A 21,230-nucleotide genomic window follows, 5' to 3' on the forward strand; every position below is an offset into this window, starting at 1 on the left:
ACCCTGTAGCAACCACAGAGTAACACCAAGTTTAACCACGGTAAAAAACATGTTTAATTTTATTTGATAATGAAAAAATGATTAGGTGTTGTTCAAATACTATTTTTATTTATTGTTAACTTAATTTAAATGTTGAAAAAAATTATTTTAGTTTTTACACTTATGTCTCTGTATTTGTGGAATGGCTGTATAATACAAACGATGGAAACTCGTTTGAGTTAAAATGTTGTTTAAAATGTAACATGTAAGCCTTGCCGAATTGCTGACTGAGCGGGTCTACACATTTTCGCAGTAGCAGTGGGCGATTCTATAACGCAGTCGTGTTGGGGGAGGGTAGGAAAGAGGAGATGCTTGAAAACATAAACAACTTAATTAGTTCAAAGTGTTTGCAACTAACTACCATTTATTTATTTTCCTTTTTCGAGGTATATACGTTCAAATTTATTGATTTCATTCTTATTTTTTAAATTGATAATGCACAAAAATAAGCAATGTTCGTTCATTACAATTTGTAAGTGTCAAATAAGGTAAAAAACGCAGATTTAAGTGGTTTATTAAATTTTTTTGTTTCTTTGATTTGTGTGCATTATTTGTAATATTTTTACAATGAACAGGTCTTTGCTAAAGTGTAAATTTTCTTCGTTACTGCTTGAAGAAAAATGTGCTTCATGTAGCTTAAAAAACACGTTTTTAGGTGTTTATTTTTTCAAAAATTCCCGGGGGGGAACCCCCGGACCCCCCGCCAACCTGGGGAGTATTCCATACCCCCCAGTGTCCCAGTTGGTTGGCGCCCTCACCACCCCTGTCCCCCACCCTTTTGACGTACCCAGCACGGGACTGGTTGCAATTTTTTAAAATCCACTTTTTTGTTGCTGCTGCTCAGCTATATCTGCCAACACACTAATGGTAAGTGTTCTCTGTTAATATTCATCTATATATTTATATTTGAGTTTTTCATGATTTATTAAGTTTTTTAACTTTACATAATTGCCTTTGCATTACATTTCAATTTATATTTCTGATCAGCCCCTCTAGAATTTTATATTTTACTGATAGGTACTATCTCGAGGGATGTTTTTCTTTAATTGACATCACCAAGGTGCTGCCGAAGCCCGCGCTGATGGCCGGAGGCGCTCGTCTCATTTTGATAACAAGTAATTAATTTGTTGCTCGAAATTAAGAAAAACATTGTTCATTTTGATCAAAATTCTGCTCATTTCAGTATTATTTTTCATTTACGTTTGCAAAGATGGCGACCCATCCGATGATGTCATCACGAGGTTGAATCATGGTCACGTGACGCTCGACGTCGACACACATTGGATATTTCCATATTTACAACATGGAAATATTACTCTGCGTGTGAACAGTTGTTCCATTTTTTATGTTCTAGAACTTCGTTATTTCTCACTTCCACCCCATCATACCTTTTTTTTTTCTATAGGACGATTCCAATAAGTTAATAACACAAAACTCATATTTTGCCGCTCCGGCCGTTTATATGATAATTACCGTGTTTTGTATTGCCAACACTGTACTGCCGAAAAAACAGGTTTTTATATGTTAGAAACAAGCACGACTATTTTTTTTTCAGTGAAATTGCGTTAACCAGTGTTAGTATGCAAAACATTACAGTGATCAGAGCGGTAGTCGCTGATCTTAATATTTACCATACATTGAATGTTCAAACTTGCATACCGTTATCCTAGGCTATATAATAATACAATAAATCAAGGCTTAGCCTAAGTGAAAAAAGTACATTTAGAGAATTTTTTAAAATATGCAATCTGCCAGCCACCAATCAGTTTTAACATTACCAGTCAAAGGGTTAAAAATTGTATAGCAAAAAATCGGAGTATTTTCCCGACCACGTTTCAAATAGGCTAGGCATAGCACAGTTAACAATAAACGAAAACATACCTTCCAAAGATCACACTTATATTCAGAAATTGAAACAGAGGATCTCTTTCTTTCCATATCAACTCCCTCCATCTCAATGCATAGAAATAGATTTAGGTAAACAGAATTTTCAACATTTACAAGTTATATAACAACAAAAACAATAAAACTTTTAGGCCTGAATTCGTGGCGCTTTACCAGGTTTTAACTTTTAAATTAATTTTTTTCCAAGACAGGACAGAAGACGTCGATGGATCCACAGCCTATTTAATTTCACAGACAGATTTTATTTTTAGTCAAGCTACAAAATTCCAATCCGTATAGTATTATTATGTACCGGAAAGGCACTAACTAATGGTTAGTGGTTTCTAAACAGAGATTTTAAGAAAGCGTCTTGTAAAAGTAATAAAAATGTTGTTCTGTTTAGTACATTTTTAGGCGAGGGAGTAGAAAAAAAACAGGCTAGTTTCATGAGCTCTTTCACCGAGTGTTCGTTTAAACTCTGCACTATCAATATCCTGTTCCTTATGAATAAAGTACCCGAACTTGGGTTATTGTGTCTATCGAATGACCAACATATATAACACATTCTATGTGTTTGTGAGCTCTTGTTATCCACCGACGAGATAATGTATTATAATGTATTGCAGATTTTAAATCGGTTGCTCACTTTAGTAGGAGATCTTCTAGAGGTAGAATGGCAGTCTATTACACTGAGAAGTCAGACAGCAAGATATCTGGATTTGAGTAATATTGTAAGGAGATCCATTGTGAATTTTCAGGTCTTATGGTGACGGAAGTATCTATGGCGGTGGTCGCTATGTATCGGTCACCGAACGGTAATGTAGACACGTTTACTGCACTCCTCGAACAATGTCTAACATATTTACTATCTATAGGTATGACTATTGTGATTGGTAGATCACGATATCAACTTAGTTAAAACCAGTAATGATGCTTTTTAATTTTTGAATATGCTGAGGAGTTTGAACATGTTTAAGTTTATAACTAAGCCGACTAGAGGGAATACTTCCCTTGATTCCTTTTTAACCAATATTGACACTTTGAATTACAAGGTTAGCTTAGATGATTATCATATTACTGATCACAAACATATTTTTAAAATATTAATTTAAAATGTATGATCCCCAATATGCTCAGTTAGATGGCCTATACTGTAAAATTAAAACCCTTTAATGAAAGAAACATTCATGATTTAATAATACAGTGTTAGCTCAAGTGTCTAAATGATTTGACTTAGTTCAATCTCTACCGGTCAATGAGGGGTTTTTGCTATTAAAAATAAATAATTTTAAATACCTGTTTAAACTATTGTTTTCTCCTGTTAAGGCTAAGTCAGTGCCAAATTGTGGCAAAATTAAACCTAAATACAACAACTGGTATAAAGCCGAATTTGGCCAAATGAAACATTTTATAGTACTACTCACTGATCTGCAAAAGACAAAACCTGATCTTGGCCTTTACTGAGTAACCTTAAGAAGGAGTACCGTTCGAAGCTTAAGTTAGCTAAGTTAACAGCTAATAACGAATACATTTCAAAGTCGGTTAATCCATTCAAAACTGCATTGAATCTTATTAACAGGAATAAGCCTCATAGTGCTTCTCGTAATAATATATTTGCCTCTGCTAATTACTTTAACTATTACCTCATTAGTTCTGTTGATGAAGTTTTGATTACTTATTGAATGTTCGTAACGTAGAATTCTACCGCAGACGCTTGTTCTATTTGTAAACGTTTCATAACAAATTAAAACAGCAAGTAGTAAATTAGCGACTGCTAAATTACATTACTAAAAGAGGAAACAAGCGGATAGTATAATACAAAACGAGTACTGCAGTAAATTATTTTATTGGCTCAACGTATTTAGCTAAATATAGCGTCTATAATCTCTTAAATCGCGTAGAGGTGATAGAGATACTGAATATTAAACCCAATGTTTATATTGACGACATTTTACAGAATGCGCAAAGTCCTATTCCAATCAGTAATGTTTTTAGACATATAAAGAAAACTTCTGGTGGCATTCAAAATACATATTGTGCTAAAACTACATTTCAATATAATTCTTTACCTAAAGGTGTAAAAAATTGTCATTCTGAAAAATTACGGAGCACAAGTCTTGTTTTTGACTATGTGTCAGTTGTTATGGTTAAAATATCAAGCAAATTTAAAACAAAACTGAACTATAATACATTGTTTGACTACGAGCATACTTTCAGTGTAACGCAAGTTAAAATATGCCTTGAATATTTGTATCAATGGGGGGGGGGTTCCAATCCCCCAAATCCTGGATACGTCTATGCATGACAAACCATGAATCAGACAGTGTTTATTCAGAAATCATATTAATACTTTGAATGTTATTAACCATTAAGACAAAGTTACGTGACACTTGTTTTTAAGAAGAATAAAACACAAAAAACTATCGAAACAGAACTCACTGGGCATGTCAAGGCAAAGGCTGAGGATGACAAACTAACAACCACTGATAGCAGACGCGACTATATTTCATCGCTCAGGCAAAATATCCTCACAGCAACTGAAATGATGCTGAAATAGATTGATTTGATGTTTCTATTACATCAAACATTGATATCTTCATCCTGGTCATTTCCTCAAATAGATATGTAGTTAGCATGTGCAGCTTGCATAGGAATCAAAAAATAAATAGTAGCTTCCCGTTTTGATAGTTCATAAATTAACTACCAGCAAAAAAGGCATAACGTAACACCGGGTGCTTGGACACGTAGGTATTAAAAGAATTGTAGTTAATGATATACTTGCTAAACAGGCTACTGATGATAAGAATTCAGACACACATTACACATGCTAGACTAGGAATGATTTATTTAAGTTGTTGAATACTTAAACATTATGTATTTAATTTTTAATTACAGTAAATAGCTAGACTATATCTTTTATCAAATTTAAACAATGGTTTGTTCTATTTTTGTCTATTACCCTATTTTATTGGTTAGATATTCTAATATTTGTAATTATTTGAATATGATAATTATTTAGTAATAATTGTATTATTATACACATACATATATACTATACTTTTATAGGTATCAATTTATTTCATACGTTTAAACTACATGCACTAAGAAAGTGTTGATAATCACAAATAGAAAAGAATCGGCCGTTTTGTAATAGTTACCATAAATTGTGACATTTAGTTAAATAATAAGTATATATTTAAATAGGTATTTATAGATATGTTAGACTTAAATAATTATTAATAAATTTCAATTATTCATAAATTATGAGTACTGATAAATAATGCAATAGGTTAACTATTCAGTTAACAGCTAGTAAAATGACACTCTTAACTCGAATAAGGTACATAGGGTGTACACACAGTGCAGACAACGAGGAAAACTATGTTAGATAGGTACTACGGTAGAGGGAAAAGTACATCGGCATATTTTTCATATGGCTAGTTCAAGGGATTCATTAGAATCTACTCCGCTCGCTCGTACTAATCGATACACCACACGTTAGTTCCCTACAATACCAACGGATCATTATCTTTCCTGGGAGCACGTTTTCAAATTTAAATATTGAACAGGCACAAAAATAAGGATCTCAAATTACAAATTTAACACGTACCGTAATAAAATTTATATGGTTAGAAAACACAAGTTTTCTGTATAAATAATTCTGTATAAATAAATGAAAGTTAAAGTTAAAAAAATGTGGCCATTAACTATTATTTGATCCATAATACTTAATACGTATAACTTCATGATACAAATATCAAGCAAAAAAGGCGGGGGGAGAAACTGATGGCTACAATGACAAGACTGGGCGGCGGATGTACTGTTGACAGTAGGGATTACTATTTTTCTTATTAGTTAACCTTAAATTTGTGTGTCAAGAGTTAGGACTACATGAACGATTTTCGTTATAGACTGTTTTAAATTTAATTGTAATACTAATTTATATGCTGTAGTTTTCCTAACAACAGAATGGTTGCTGACGATGTTCTGTTAGAATTAATTCATTCAGAGCTAGTGGCTTATGCATATAATAAAGAAGAGGAAAAAGATAAAAAGGTAATTAAGATCTGTGTTTTCAAGTCAAGATTCAAGTTTTTTGGACTGTAATATTTCAATTATTGACGAATTTGAATAAGTGATTGAGATAGGCTAATGGGAGATAAAATAATCAAATACTACAGTATATTAAGAGCCTACTATGAATCAAACCATTGCTATATCTGACAATCTAAACTATCAAACAATTAAAAATCCAAATTTCAAACCGAATAAAGGTTGCAGGTATCTATGTTAATGCTGAGTTTAGTTCTAGTTCATTAGACCATTTGTAAACACACAAATATAGAAAAAATTGAATTATTGAAAAAATTAGATACTTTGGTAATAGGCCTATCTAGAGGTCACTATTTTTGGAACAGTTTTTCTTGGAATTGAGGACCTGAAAAACTAAATTGTGAGAAAGAACAGACTTATTTGACTTACAGTAAAAATTACACGTCATGATGATTTGTTCTTTCTTTCAGCCTTTCTAAAGAAAGCGAGTCACAAGAAGTAGGCCAAAGAAGTGACCCTATCCACTTCTTGTTATTATGCAATAGACTATAAGTAAGATTAGATTAGGTTATGTTAATTGTACCAAAGATAACCTTGGCTAGGGTACGATAAGCGAACCGGTTTTTTATATCAATACTGACAAACGATACTACTTAATTATAACTTTCAATGTAACGAACAGATTCTGATTTTTTAACAACAACTAACTTGTATCAACTATAAACACTTTTTCATATAATAAACATGTTTTCTATATGTTCTAATAATAGACAGTCGAACACTTGTGAAGGACTGTGAAATGGAGTTTAAAAAGTGGCATACCAGCCGACCTGTTTGCAGATCATCTCTGTGAGTATTTATACAGAAGAGAGGTACGGTTTTTCAGAGAAGATGCTTCAACAACTTGTTGAAAGCGGTTAATCATTGCTACCCAGGAGAAAATGTTTTGGGATTATACCGACCACATCAGTATGAAGAACACAAAAATATAAATTTATAGAAACAAACATGATAGAACGAAAAAACAGCTCTTTAATTACAAAATTACAAGCATTTCCAGGTATTGTGATCGGTATTGTTGTCGCTGTTATCTTATCTTTCTCGAGAATCCCGATTACGGCAGGCCGCACGGCATCACATGATTATTTAAGTTTTTTGCACGGTACATACTGTAATTGCCTTTCCATAACAATTCAATTTATATTTCTGATCAGCCCCTCTAGAATTTGATATTTTACTGATAGGTACTATCTCGAGGGATGTTTTTCTTTTGTTGACATCAGCGCGGGCTTCGGCAGCACCTTTGGCCGGAGGCACTCGCATTTTGGGTGGCGGAGTGTGATCAAGAATAAAAACAAGTTTTTAGTGTTTTTTTTTTTCTTATAAAGAGTTTAGTTTTTGTTTGGTAATTTTTGTTTTTGTTGAATTTTTTTGTTTGGAGAAATGTAGGGGTAAAACACGGAAGTACAACAAAGTGACGCACCAGCTGAACGGGCGGCGAGACTCTGCAATCACGTTATCTACTAGACCGCTCGACTTTGACCTCTGTCTGAGGATAGACAATTCCTGTTTTATATTGACGAAATATTGTTCTATGTTAGTCTAGTAATCAGTAGAAGCAAAATGTCAAATAACGATTCATGTCTGGGTGTGGTCGGTATAATCCCAAAGTACCAAAACATTTAAATAATTATGCATATTACATATTTCCTGTTATAAATGTTTTTTATGTTGTTATCATTCCATGAATATTATCAAATTTTTCTTATTTCCAGTTCTAATTGTTTGTTTGATCGTTAAAGCTTTTATCATTTATAAGATTATAATCATTATTTAAAATATGATTGTTATTATGACTATAGATATGTTGATATGATTTATAAAGACGTATTCGATAAATTAATTTTAGGTATCGATGATTGTACCAATCGATATAAAAAACCAGGGCCGCTTAAGGTACTCTACCCGATAACCTCTACAAGCACTCACATGAACCGAATTTGAATTTAGGTACTATGATGAAGGACCTTTTTGGCCCAAAGTGCAGGGTGACGTCAGTTTACGACGTTTTCGGACAGCGGAAAAGTAACGATCAGAAATGCCACTAGCCATCAGTGCGAGCTTCGGTAGTGCCTTTGCCATCCAGCACTTCTGACAGAAAAAGAAAAACATCCCTGAGATAGTACCATAAATTCAAGCTCAGATTACGTGAGCACTTGTAAGTGTTAACTCTTTACATTTATAATACATACTTATGTGTAGCCTAATAACAAATAGTAGATATGGACTGAGTGGCTTACTTTTCGCAGACATCACTCCCTTTTGGGAGGTATAAAACAAGAATCAATTGTCATAATGATATGTAATTGTCATAGCATGTCAAATAAAGTCCGTTCTTTCTCAAACTGTAGATTTTTAGTTCCTCAGTGAGAAAACTTGTTGTTTACTCAGGGAAGGTTCACTTCTAGCTGGTTTTAAATTATTTATGTCTGTGTGTGAAATATGTGAGATTAAAAATATTAGGAAATTAATGTATTCCTTTAAAAATAACTGGTCATTGTTTTTTTTGAGAGTGAGAGTATGAATTCGCTATGTAATCATGTATTGTTTTTAAATCAGAGAAAGATATTTTTCTCTCAAAGTTTCCAGATGGTTTTTGTTATACGAAAACAAAATTAAGAAGTTTTAGTTATATTAGTTTTGATCATTTAGTAAACTAAATTTTTACATTATTTATTTGTTTGTAGGAAGTTGGGCTAAATTTGTTAGTATTTAAAAATTTATTTTATCCACACCGGTAACAAGATTACATTTATCAACTTATTTAATCATTCCCCTAAACAAAAAATATAAGGTTTAAGGGGTTAAAAACAACAAATAATTAAACTAGAGGACATTAAAAGTGGAACTAGATACTCTTCTTGTTAGAAATAAAGAAGTTATGATTTGGTGAATTTACAATATTTATCTGTTTTATCAAGTTGTGTTTCCTTGCTATTGGCCGGAGGCATTCGTGCTCAGAATTCCTAGAATTTGATATTCTTTTAGTGATTGGTACTACCTTGAAGGATGTTTTTTTTGTCGTCATCATAGCTGCCAATTTGTGTGCTGATAGTCAAATGTAGGCTACTCATGTCAGCCCGACGTGAATGTTTATTCTCAGAACATGTAAATGAACTAAAACGTTATTTATTTGAGTAAAAACTTTCCTAGTTTTGGTATTATTGTTATTTTACGTATCCAAAGTTGGTGCAATGGCTGATACCACCAGCAACCAAGACCTCGTGACGCCTAGCACAGGTGTAGAACAAGGAAATATTACTCTGCATGAGTAAAGAAAGTAGTTCCACTTATAATGGTCTTTAACTTCGTTATTTATCATTCTACCCCTTAAAACCTTATATTGTTTTGCTCTGAAGAACGATAGCTATAGTTAATAACGCAAAACCTGTATTTTACCATCCCGTCCATTAATTTCACAATTACCCTATTTTATGTGATTTGAGCAAAGTATCAAATGTAGTGTTTATGTTCTTTAGATTATGTGCGTTTTTCCTGTAATTAATAAACTATTAGCCTCAGATTTAGTCATGTGAACAGTGTATAAATGTTGATATTTAGGAAATTCAATTTCAGTTGCTAATGAAAAATAGATATTGAAAGTACAAAGCTTTATATTTTTATGTGTTTTATATAAATTCACATTAAAAAGATACATTCTTTCTGTTATAAATGTTATAGTGCAACTGATCACTCAGTAGCAATGATGGGAGTTGACAATTAAAATCGCCAGGTGTTCAAAAACTGCTATATATTTATTTATACATTAGAAGATAATTTTATAAAATTACTCGGCACATTTGACTAGTATTAAAAAAAGCCTGGTATTGTAATGGTAGTGTAATGTTGGTTTACTATCGCAATTTAACTTAAATGATGTACCATTGGAAACAAACAATGACTTATTCTGTCTAGTAAGAAAACAAATCTAATGCAATTGATAGTCTCATTTTGAATTTCATTACATACTGTTGTATCCTGTAAATGGGATTGAGAGACAAAATCAAAGGTTTTTAAATACCTGACAACAACATTGATGGTTGAGGCAATCGTGATCAGATCCTCTGGAATATTTACATGTTATCCGATTGGTACTATTTTGAGGGATGTTTTTTGTTCTTTGCGAGCATTGCAGGGTGCTGTTGCAGCCAGAGGTATTTGTATTCAGACCTCTGGAAGTTTTACATGTTATCCGATGGGTACTATCTTGAGGGATGTTTTTCGTTCTTTGCGAGCATTGCAGGGTGCTGTTGCAGCCAGAAGTATTTGTATTCAGACCTCTGGAATTTTTACATGTTATCCGATGGGTACTATCTTGAGGGATGTTTTTCGTTCTTTGCGAGCATTGCAGGGTGCTGTTGCAGCCAGAGGTATTTGTATTCAGACCTCTGGAATTTTTACATGTTATCCGATGGGTACTATCTTGAGGGATGTTTTTCGTTCTTTGCGAGCATTGCAGGGTGCTGTTCAGCCAGAGGTATTTGTATTCAGACCTCTGGAATTTTTACATGTTATCCGATAGGTACTATCTTGAGGGATGTTTTTCGTTCTTTGCGAGCATTGCAGGGTGCTGTTGCAGCCAGAGGTATTTGTATTCAGACCTCTGGAATTTTTACATGTTATCCGATGGGTACTATCTTGAGGGATGTTTTTCGTTTTTGCGAGCATTGCAGGGTGCTGTTGCAGCCAGAGGTATTTGTATTCAGACCTCTGGAATTTTTACATGTTATCCGATGGGTACTATCTTGAGGGATGTTTTTCGTTCTTTGCGAGCATTGCAGGGTGCTGTTGCAGCCAGAGGTATTTGTATTCAGACCTCTGGAATTTTTATGTTACTAAATAGTATTATTATGAGAAATGTTTTTCACTTGCCTCCAGAACTACGTAGAAAATTTGGTATGGTCAAACAAAAGATAACTCTATGAATGCCACGAGCCATTCGCATTCACATATTAATGAATTCAGAGCATAAAAAAAAACTCAGACACTCAGTGACTACTGTGGGCTTTTTGTTCTATAATTGCGACAACACCAATTTAAGCTTATTCAAAGAGAAGTCCTCATCCCATGACTGAATCTGTGTCTAAGGCTCAATGCAAACTGACAGTAACTGGATGTTTAGTAAATTAACAAAGAAGATTTTACTCAGTCATCTACTTTAATATTATCAATGTCTTTATTTACTTTTTGTTTTAAACAACTTAGTGATTGCTTACATGTCTTTGAATCTCTTGTGTAACTTAGATCACTCAATATATTATTGTAATATTTGTTATGTTTATTTCTACATAACACCTTAAAACGTTTCTTTAATTCCATTTACTGCGGTCTAATTCTAGCCAAATTTGTTTTGAGACGTTTATCAAGCAAATTAAACACCTGTGTCCTCAATGCCAATGCACTGATAATCAAACCAAGGGTTTGAATTTTTTTTACTGTGGCTTCGGGATTGGCTTTGTTTTGAAGTGGGATGCCTCTTTAATGAGATTTATAGTTTCATTTACATTAATCTGATTATCTGCATAAAATGTAATATAGCCTACAACATTTTTAGTGGATTTTTTTCATAACGTTTTCTGTTTGGTCCATTTTAATTTTGGCAGAGTAGTAACTCCACTATCCTCCAGGCACTTCCAAACAAATTTCAATTGACAGGTGGTCCTCACTTATGTTATTTAACACCTTAAAATTTTTTTCACAATATAAACAATTAATAGAAACCACCGCCAAATCGATATCTGAGCAACCCATTTACCCCTATAAAAGTGTTATCTATTTCCTTCATTATCAGACTCTGACCTACTGTTTAAAATAATCAATCCCATGTCACTTATTAACTCTAAAATCTCACAGTGTGTGAAATCTGTTATATAAAGTGTGGTCTGTTAATCTTATAGTAATTGTCTAGGTTTGAATAATCTTTGGTATTAACATATGACAACTTTTGTCACAGAATAAACGTATTAAATGTTTTTAATTTTTGATTTTGTTGGTATAATAGATTTTGTGGTTATTAGATAAATAAATAAAGACTTAGCTTTACTTGTTGATGGTAAGCTGGTTCCAATAAACAACATAAGCAGGTAATTTACAACAAACCTTAGTAATGGTGCTATTGTTAAGAAAAGTTGAAATATTATTATTATTTAAGTTTTTTTTATACATCATTAACACAAAGAATACAAGTTACCTTTCTTTCATAGGAGGTTGATTTCTCTTCTCTGGAATATGCTGGGTTCTTATCTGGATACAGGATAATAGAAAGGTAAGTTGTCTAGTTTAATTGTTTGAAGTTTTTTACTTACAATACACAATTTGAAAGAATAATAGGATTTCAAAAATGTTCTATCATTGTGTGTTAAAAAATAGAACACTAAATTTCAAGGAATAGACACTACGCTGTCCTTTTCATCAGGTGTCAAAAAATTATAAGATGAAGTCGTGTAATCTGAGTTAACAACACAAGTTGTATGTCAAATAAATCATGCATACACTTGTAGTCCGGACTGGCAAGAATGATCTAAACTGTGTGACTGCACAGAACCAAGAGTACTGCACCACAACACAACACATTATGCAACAGGGAAGGTAAGAGACTGGGGAGAAATTCAATATCGACACTTCCTGTCATGAAAGTACAGCACTGAAATAAAGAGAACAGGAAGGCAATGGTCAGGAGGGGGAAGGAAAAGGGCAGATGCCTTTTTCCGTAGGGTTGACATGTTAATTATGTGTTTGAAGTGTCTTTATGGGTAAAATATTCTTGTGCTGTATTACGTTGGCTTCTTCCTATTTCGTGTGATGATTTTCAGGCCAGCAATGTTGATCAATTTCTGACTTTTCTATTAACTTTTTTGTCTTTATGTTCTCTTTATATTCAGTGGTCTTTTTGTTAATTATGTATTCCCTATCACAAGAGCATGTTATACTACAAAAACTGTTTTCTGTCTTGCATGCCATATTTTTGTTTGCTTTTCATGAGACTTTGCCTAAGAGTGTTTTGAATGTGGTTCTAATGTAGTTTCTGTGTAGTCTTTTAATTATCTCCAATATTCCTGATCCATAAATGATTGACATGTACATTAATCTTTCTTTGTCTCCATTTTCACACTTAGCTTACGTCCTATTAATGTTTATTACTTATTTATGATAGACTGACTTGGTAAACTTGTGAGTTTATTTGATGCCACTGTCTTGGCTATTTTGTGTTATCCGCCAGGCTAAGGCTGTTTGTGTCCGAGGTCTGGATTGTCAACTATTGACAATCTCAGACAGGAAGGCCCAATAGATTGTCAAAGAGGCAGAAATTTTACTGTCATAACCACATTGGTTAAGTATGCGTCTCCATGCCACCTATTGAGAAACCTGTAGATGCTTTGTTTCTGTGGATACACTGGCACCAAGCTTAAGGCATGAATATCTATCCAGTGTTTACTTGTTGGTGAATGTTACTATAGTACTGTTAATTCTGAGGTCTTTTTTACACCAGTCATAAATGATATGTAAATTGTAACTGAGAATGTCTGCAACAGTTCAGAGCATTGTCCGTGAACAAGCATGACTGCATTGTCCGCATAGCTCTGGATGTAATGTCCACCTGCTTCAAAATTCACGAAGAAGACTATCGACTGTAGGGTCTTAAAGATTGTTGATAGAACTTCCTCCTCCTGTGAATTTACATTGCAGAATTTCCTGATTACGTAAGGGTTGTGTGATTTGAGGGTTAAGATGAATCAAAACCAACCGAGTTCCAACTTAACCTTGAACACACAAAAATTCCGAAGAACTATTGAACTATGAAGAATGTCACACTTGTGATATGTACACACAGTTTTCCAGCCAATATAACTGTAAATTCACAGGCATAGATAACACACATTTATATTACATTTTAATTGATCAGCGTACAAAATTCCCAGTGAACATTGCTAATAGTGTTCTACAATGATAAATATAGCCCTGGCAGAGAGTTCTTACAGGAAACTGAGCATTCAAGCAATTTAGTTGACTTATCACAAAAAGTAAAATTTCCAAATGCTTATGGATGTTGTTCGTAGAAGGTATTCAGAAGTTGATTAATTATCTGATACATTAACTTTGAATTTGTAATCTGCTATTTTGTTCTTTACTTAACTTGTGTCATCCGGAAGATAAGTCAGACATCAATTACTTCCCAGCTGCCTGGAAAATTAATCTTAGAACAAGACCATAACAGTGCAGAATCTATTAGGATTGAATATTGAATTAATAAAAATACATCCTTGGCACTAAATCTTCAGTTTTCAGTATGTTTTTCTCCATTAAATTTTTAATACAATACAGCATTGTTATATGATTGAAAACACCCTTGTGTGCTTTACATAACTAGATTCAAGTTTCTTCAGAGGTCTGGTCCTTCAGACATTTCAAATAACTACTCACATCTTCTTCCAACAAAGCAGAATTTTCATCTAGTAGCAATATTACAAAGCTGAATATTTAGTGACAGTTTCATCAAAAGTATTGTGCTTCCTGTTCGTACCTTGTTGTATCCCTTCACTGACAGTATGACTTGACTGTTTCCTGTCACATTTTGTGTGTTTACGCCCTTCATTCACAAGGTCAGAGAAGGAATCTGACAGTGTGATTGGAACTGTAAGTCGTATCATACCTCTTGTGTTCTGATAAATTTGAAGCATTAGTACTTATTAATTATTACAGTGTTCACTGTGTTAATTTATGTGTAACTTTAATCAGTGTTTTGTGTAACATTGGTATCTTGCAGGCTTCTTGGAAATTTTTTTGTCATTTATAGTTGTAGATGAAATCAGGATACAACAAAGATTTGTTACTTTTTTGCGACTTTATTTATAGAAATGTAGTATTTTAAGTTGTAACATTAACGTCGACAGAAAGAACAATTAAATCATAAATCGCCTATTCCTAAAACTTCCACAGTGTTTAATTCTGTTTCTCTCTTCTCTAGGCTAACAAAAGACTGGCCAAGATTTAAAGATGAGCTGGAGACATTGAAATTCATATGTACTGACTTCTGGTCTTCGGTGTACAAGAAACAAATTGACAACTTGAGGACAAACCATCAAGGGGTTTATGTTCTACAAGACAACGCCTTCAGGTTCTTAAGCAGAATATCTTCTGGGACACAGTATCTGGAGCACGCACCTAGGGTATGTGTTAACCCTCTCATTGCCACACAACTCGTATATCATGTTCTGACAGTGCCAGGCTGTTCACACGAACATGTGATGCAAATTCTCAGCCTATCTTGTCAGTAATGTGAACTAATTTACGTTTAAAAAAAACCTTAATTTTGTTATTTATGGTAATAGATAACTAAAATATATGTTGGTAGATGGGAGAAAGAAAGGAAAGGGCTAATATACTGTACTGTATGTAAATACAGTATGGTATGGTGTATATCGAGGCATAAAATAGTTTGGGATACAGAAATTATTGGGATGGGATCAAAATATATACGACTGACGTCGTGTTTCTTGAAAGATGATTTTTATTGGTCCTCTTCTAGTTTCATTGTGTAAACAACAACTTGAATGTGAATTGTATGATAGATCTAATATATGCTGGCAGAAGGGGCAAGTTCAAGGGTCCGGGAAGGACCTTCGGGTGTAAAGAAAGTTATATAGTCTAATGAATTTATTAAATAGTTGCGTGGTAAGACCGGAATCATAATGAGTAGTCGGAATTAGTCAGGAGAAACGAGGTGGGAGGAATCGGACAATTATTATTTAGTACTAGCGGGCCCGGCGCGCTTTGCTGCGCATTTCAATAATTTTTTGCAAAAGTTGCCCGCGGCTTCGCACGCAATTTCCCGTTGAAAACAGTACACTATATTCACTTATTCTTTTTCTATCACATTCTAAACATTGCTGAGATAATTGATAGTCGTTCCATCGTGAGCCTCTTGGGCGTATTATGAAGGTATGTACCATATTCCTGCCTCTATCTAGCTGTTACCCACGGCTTCGCACGCAAATCTTAAGAACCGAAGTCCTTATATTACTTAGTAAATTTTTTTTTTTACTATAATAAATTTTAGATTAAATTAGTTATATCTCCGATGCCACGATTGAGCTTGCTTTGTTGTCTCGATCGAGAGAATATGTACACACGGAGTTTTGAGAACCATACTTCTGTCAAAAAAAACAACTAAGGTTGATTTTATAACATTCTTTATATTTGTAGCCAACGTAAGATAGTAATTATGATATCTGCATTACTCTTCTGATCAAGCATGAGCATGGTTTATATTAAATAAATATTGCAGTTAAAGGTGAATTTTTATGTCAAATTTGAATTGTATTATCTGGATAGTAAAGTCTATGTTTAACAGTGATTGCAAAAACAGTTTAAACAAAATTTGTCGTTTCTCTTAAGCTTACTCTATGCTTTAAAACTATAAGTGTAATATATGTTTACAAAGAACAGCTGATTAAAAATTTGAAAAGACGTTAACATATGTTTGCTGCAATGCATTTCTTATGGGTATTTCTGTAACCAGTGGGGCGGAATCCTGAATCGGGAAAGGGATGGGCATAGCTTATAAACCTTCTCCGTGGAAAAATACATATACGTACAAATTTTCATCATGATCGGTCCAATAGTTCACGATTCCATAAAGGACAAACATACAAACATTCATTTATATATATATAGACTAGCGGGCCCGGCGCGCTTTGCTGCGCATTTCAATAATTTTTTGCAAAAGTTGCCCGCGGCTTCGCACGCAATTTCCCGTTGAAAACAGTACACTATATTCACTTATTCTTTTTCTATCACATTCTAAACATTGCTGAGATAATTGATAGTCGTTCCATCGTGAGCCTCTTGGGCGTATTATGAAGGTATGTACCATATTCCTGCCTCTATCTAGCTGTTACCCACGGCTTCGCACGCAAATCTTAAGAACCGAAGTCCTTATATTACTTAGTAAATTTTTTTTTTACTATAATAAATTTTAGATTAAATTAGTTATATCTCCGATGCCACGATTGAGCTTGCTTTGTTGTCTCGATCGAGAGAATATGTACACACGGAGTTTTGAGAACCATACTTCTGTCAAAAAAAACAACTAAGGTTGATTTTATAACATTCTTTATATTTGTAGCCAACGTAAGATAGTAATTATGATATCTGCATTACTCTTCTGATCAAGCATGAGCATGGTTTATATTAAATAAATATTGCAGTTAAAGGTGAATTTTTACGTCAAATTTGAATTGTATTATCTGGATACATGTATTTGAATTGTATTATCTGGATACATCTGGATAGTAAAGTCTATGTTTAACAGTGATTGCAAAAACAGTTTAAACAAAATTTGTCGTTTCTCTTAAGCTTACTCTATGCTTTAAAACTATAAGTGTAATATATGTTTACAAAGAACAGCTGATTAAAAATTTGAAAAGACGTTAACATATGTTTGCTGCAATGCATTTCTTATGGGTATTTCTGTAACCAGTGGGGCGGAATCCTGAATCGGGAAAGGGATGGGCATAGCTTATAAACCTTCTCCGTGGAAAAATACATATACGTACAAATTTTCATCATGATCGGTCCAATAGTTCACGATTCCATAAAGGACAAACATACAAACATTCATTTTTATATATATAGATATTGGGTGGGTAATTAAATTATTTAGTTATAGAACTTTTCTGTAGATTCAATTACTCATTTTAGTATTATACTTATATTAGAAGCTCCTCTAAGTTCACTGTTTAAATGCAAGTTTAATAATACTTTTAAAATGTTTACTTAATGTCTCTTTGTTTTTCCACAACATTTGTTCTTACAGTTACCTAGTCATTGGAAATTAACTATTTAAACAGGCACAAAATGATTTTTTTTAATTCATCAAATTTCATAAATAATAGTTTGAATGTAAACAGTTTATATATATGTTGTTTTTCTTTTACTGATAATGATTTGGAAAATATAATAATGTTATGGCTTCTGTAAAAATATTTGTTATACAAAATATTAAATGTATATTTATAATTTTTTGTATATGATATTGAGTAAGTATTTAACACCTTGTGTTCACCAAGTGTACAACTCGTTGAAAATTTTGTACTGAGTACGTAAATATGTAGTTATTGTAACTTTATCACTTAACTTAATAGTTTACAATCTCAATAACATATTGCATCCGTTAGATTTAATTTGTTAATAGGAAACTATGTTTTTTGCAATGAAAGAGAGAATGATAAGTTCGTACCGTTATAGAATATAGTCTTTTTAGAAATTACAATTTATAGGATGTTAAATGTCTAAAATACAAACAAATATACAACTATGATCCATTGACTATATTTCTCGTTGCCAATTTAGACCATCTCTTTGATGAAGAAATTTGTGTCATTCCAGCTCAAGGGATGATTCCAAGGCAATGTTTAAATTATGATGCGTTTTTACTGTTAAATTTTAATATAAATGTTTTTGTCAACAAATCAATCAGTTGTCATTGTAATTTGCATTTAAAGTTATTGTAAATTACAAGCTTAACTGCATGTTTTTGAGACTCAAAGAATAACATAAATACCAGTTCATGAAACATAATGTTTCAGTTTCCTTTTAACAAATAACAATAAAAAATATTCCGAATACTTTTTATCCATCATCAAGTGTGCTCTCTAAACAGTCATTATAATGTTTCAGTATGTAGCTTTCACTTGCGGTCTGTTGCGTGGAGCCCTGGCCAACTTGGGTATTGTGTCCCTTGTCATTGCTGAGATACAACCCATGCCTGCTGTCAAGTTCCATATAGAGGTCAAGAGGTCCTGACCTCGCTAATGTCACTGTACAGATACATCGTCAACTGTGTTCTCTAAACAGTCATTATAATGTTTCAGTATGTAGCTTTCACTTGCGGTCTGTTGCGTGGAGCCCTGGCCAACTTGGGTATTGTGTCCCTTGTCACTGCTGAGATACAACCCATGCCTGCTGTCAAGTTCCATATAGAGGTCAAGAGGTCCTGACCACGCTAATGTCACTGTACAGATACATCGTCAACTGTGTTCTCTAAACAGTCATTATAATGTTTCAGTATGTAGCTTTCACTTGCGGTCTGTTGCGTGGAGCCCTGGCCAACTTGGGTATTGTGTCCCTTGTCACTGCTGAGATACAACCCATGCCTGCTGTCAAGTTCCATATAGAGGTCAAGAGGTCCTGACCACGCTAATGTCACTGTACAGATACATCGTCAACTGTGTTCTCTAAACAGGCATTATAATGTTTCAGTATGTAGCTTTCACTTGCGGTCTGTTGCGTGGAGCCCTGGCCAACTTGGGTATTGTGTCCCTTGTCATTGCTGAGATACAACCCATGCCTGCTGTCAAGTTCCATATAGAGGTCAAGAGGTCCTGACCTCGCTAATGTCACTGTACAGATACATCGTCAACTGTGTTCTCTAAACAGTCATTATAATGTTTCAGTATGTAGCTTTCACTTGCGGTCTGTTGCGTGGAGCCCTGGCCAACTTGGGTATTGTGTCCCTTGTCACTGCTGAGATACAACCCATGCCTGCTGTCAAGTTCCATATAGAGGTCAAGAGGTCCTGACCACGCTAATGTCACTGTACAGATACATCGTCAACTGTGTTCTCTAAACAGTCATTATAATGTTTCAGTATGTAGCTTTCACTTGCGGTCTGTTGCGTGGAGCCCTGGCCAACTTGGGTATTGTGTCCCTTGTCACTGCTGAGATACAACCCATGCCTGCTGTCAAGTTCCATATAGAGGTCAAGAGGTCCTGACCACGCTAATGTCACTGTACAGATACATCGTCAACTGTGTTCTCTAAACAGGCATTATAATGTTTCAGTATGTAGCTTTCACTTGCGGTCTGTTGCGTGGAGCCCTGGCCAACTTGGGTATTGTGTCCCTTGTCACTGCTGAGATACAACCCATGCCTGCTGTCAAGTTCCATATAGAGGTCAAGAGGTCCTGACCACGCTAATGTCACTGTTGTACAGATACATCGTCAACTGTGTTCTCTAAACAGTCATTATAATGTTTCAGTATGTAGCTTTCACTTGCGGTCTGTTGCGTGGAGCCCTGGCCAACTTGGGTATTGTGTCCCTTGTCACTGCTGAGATACAACCCATGCCTGCTGTCAAGTTCCATATAGAGGTCAAGAGGTCCTGACCACGCTAATGTCACTGTACAGATACATCGTCAACTGTGTTCTCTAAACAGGCATTATAATGTTTCAGTATGTAGCTTTCACTTGCGGTCTGTTGCGTGGAGCCCTGGCCAACTTGGGTATTGTGTCCCTTGTCACTGCTGAGATACAACCCATGCCTGCTGTCAAGTTCCATATAGAGGTCAAGAGGTCCTGACCACGCTAATGTCACTGTACAGATACATCGTCAACTGTGTTCTCTAAACAGTCATTATAATGTTTCAGTATGTAGCTTTCACTTGCGGTCTGTTGCGTGGAGCCCTGGCCAACTTGGGTATTGTGTCCCTTGTCACTGCTGAGATACAACCCATGCCTGCTGTCAAGTTCCATATAGAGGTCAAGAGGTCCTGACCACGCTAATGTCACTGTACAGATACATTGTCAACTGTGTTCTCTAAACAGGCATTATAATGTTTCAGTATGTAGCTTTCACTTGCGGTCTGTTGCGTGGAGCCCTGGCCAACTTGGGTATTGTGTCCCTTGTCACTGCTGAGATACAACCCATGCCTGCTGTCAAGTTCCATATAGAGGTCAAGAGGTCCTGACCACGCTAATGTCACTGTACAGATACATCGTCAACTGTGTTCTCTAAACACCCAAGATGGCTGACTGACTACAGTCAAAGTGAAGTGGCTCCCAGTTAAAAGTGTATTTAAGTGTGTATTTTAACAACAAATATTTACTCACTTGTGCAGCAATTTACCTGGAACTACTGTAAGTCCATTTCACCATAAAACTTCAAGAAAACTAAACTACTCAAGAATCTAAGACAATTATAACAATCTCACTGTAACACAAGAACTAATCTGTAATCAAATCTCAAGCACTTTTTAAAATAAAACAACTTTATCACTAATGAAATTATAATAACAAGCTTATAAACACTAAAGGTCAAAAATTGTATTTACACAATCAAGAATACTTTACTTAAAATCACCGAATAAACTCAAGCCATATGGTGACAACTGAAAACAGTGCTGACTGTGCTGACA

The 21,230-nt window shown here is 34.4% G+C and overlaps 2 protein-coding genes across 4 annotated transcripts in view; one reads left to right on the forward strand and one right to left on the reverse strand.

Moving 5' to 3' along the window:
- The window catches only part of LOC124353217 (zinc finger protein OZF-like), a 29,121-nt gene extending 26,997 nt beyond the window's left edge, over positions 1-2,124 (reverse strand). Inside the window, exon 1 of one of the 2 annotated variants that reach the window (XM_046803115.1) lies at positions 1,921-2,124. In XM_046803115.1, the coding sequence (XP_046659071.1) occupies positions 1,921-1,992 (72 nt within the window). In that variant the 5' untranslated portion in view covers positions 1,993-2,124. The remainder of the gene's footprint in view (positions 1-1,920) is intronic. The other variant, XM_046803116.1, reaches the window with a different exon arrangement.
- A 3,633-nt stretch (positions 2,125-5,757) lies between these two features.
- LOC124353219 (trafficking protein particle complex subunit 6b) lies at positions 5,758-19,265 on the forward strand. 2 transcript variants are annotated; one of them, XM_046803118.1, is made up of 4 exons: positions 5,758-5,979; positions 12,240-12,301; positions 15,002-15,203; positions 18,909-19,265. In XM_046803118.1, the coding sequence occupies exons 1-4, from the start codon at positions 5,893-5,895 to the stop codon at positions 19,032-19,034; spliced, it is 477 nt and encodes a 158-aa protein (XP_046659074.1). In that variant the 5' UTR covers positions 5,758-5,892; the 3' UTR covers positions 19,035-19,265. The 2 variants fall into 2 exon arrangements, with proteins under 2 accessions (XP_046659074.1, XP_046659073.1); XM_046803117.1 differs by lacking the exon at positions 18,909-19,265 and adding an exon at positions 18,715-18,877 and having other exon boundaries at positions 5,765-5,979.
- The last annotated feature ends 1,965 nt before the right edge of the window (positions 19,266-21,230 follow it).

Source organism: Homalodisca vitripennis, chromosome 1, assembly GCF_021130785.1.
Source record: "Homalodisca vitripennis isolate AUS2020 chromosome 1, UT_GWSS_2.1, whole genome shotgun sequence".
Lineage (NCBI taxonomy): Eukaryota > Metazoa > Arthropoda > Insecta > Hemiptera > Cicadellidae > Homalodisca > Homalodisca vitripennis.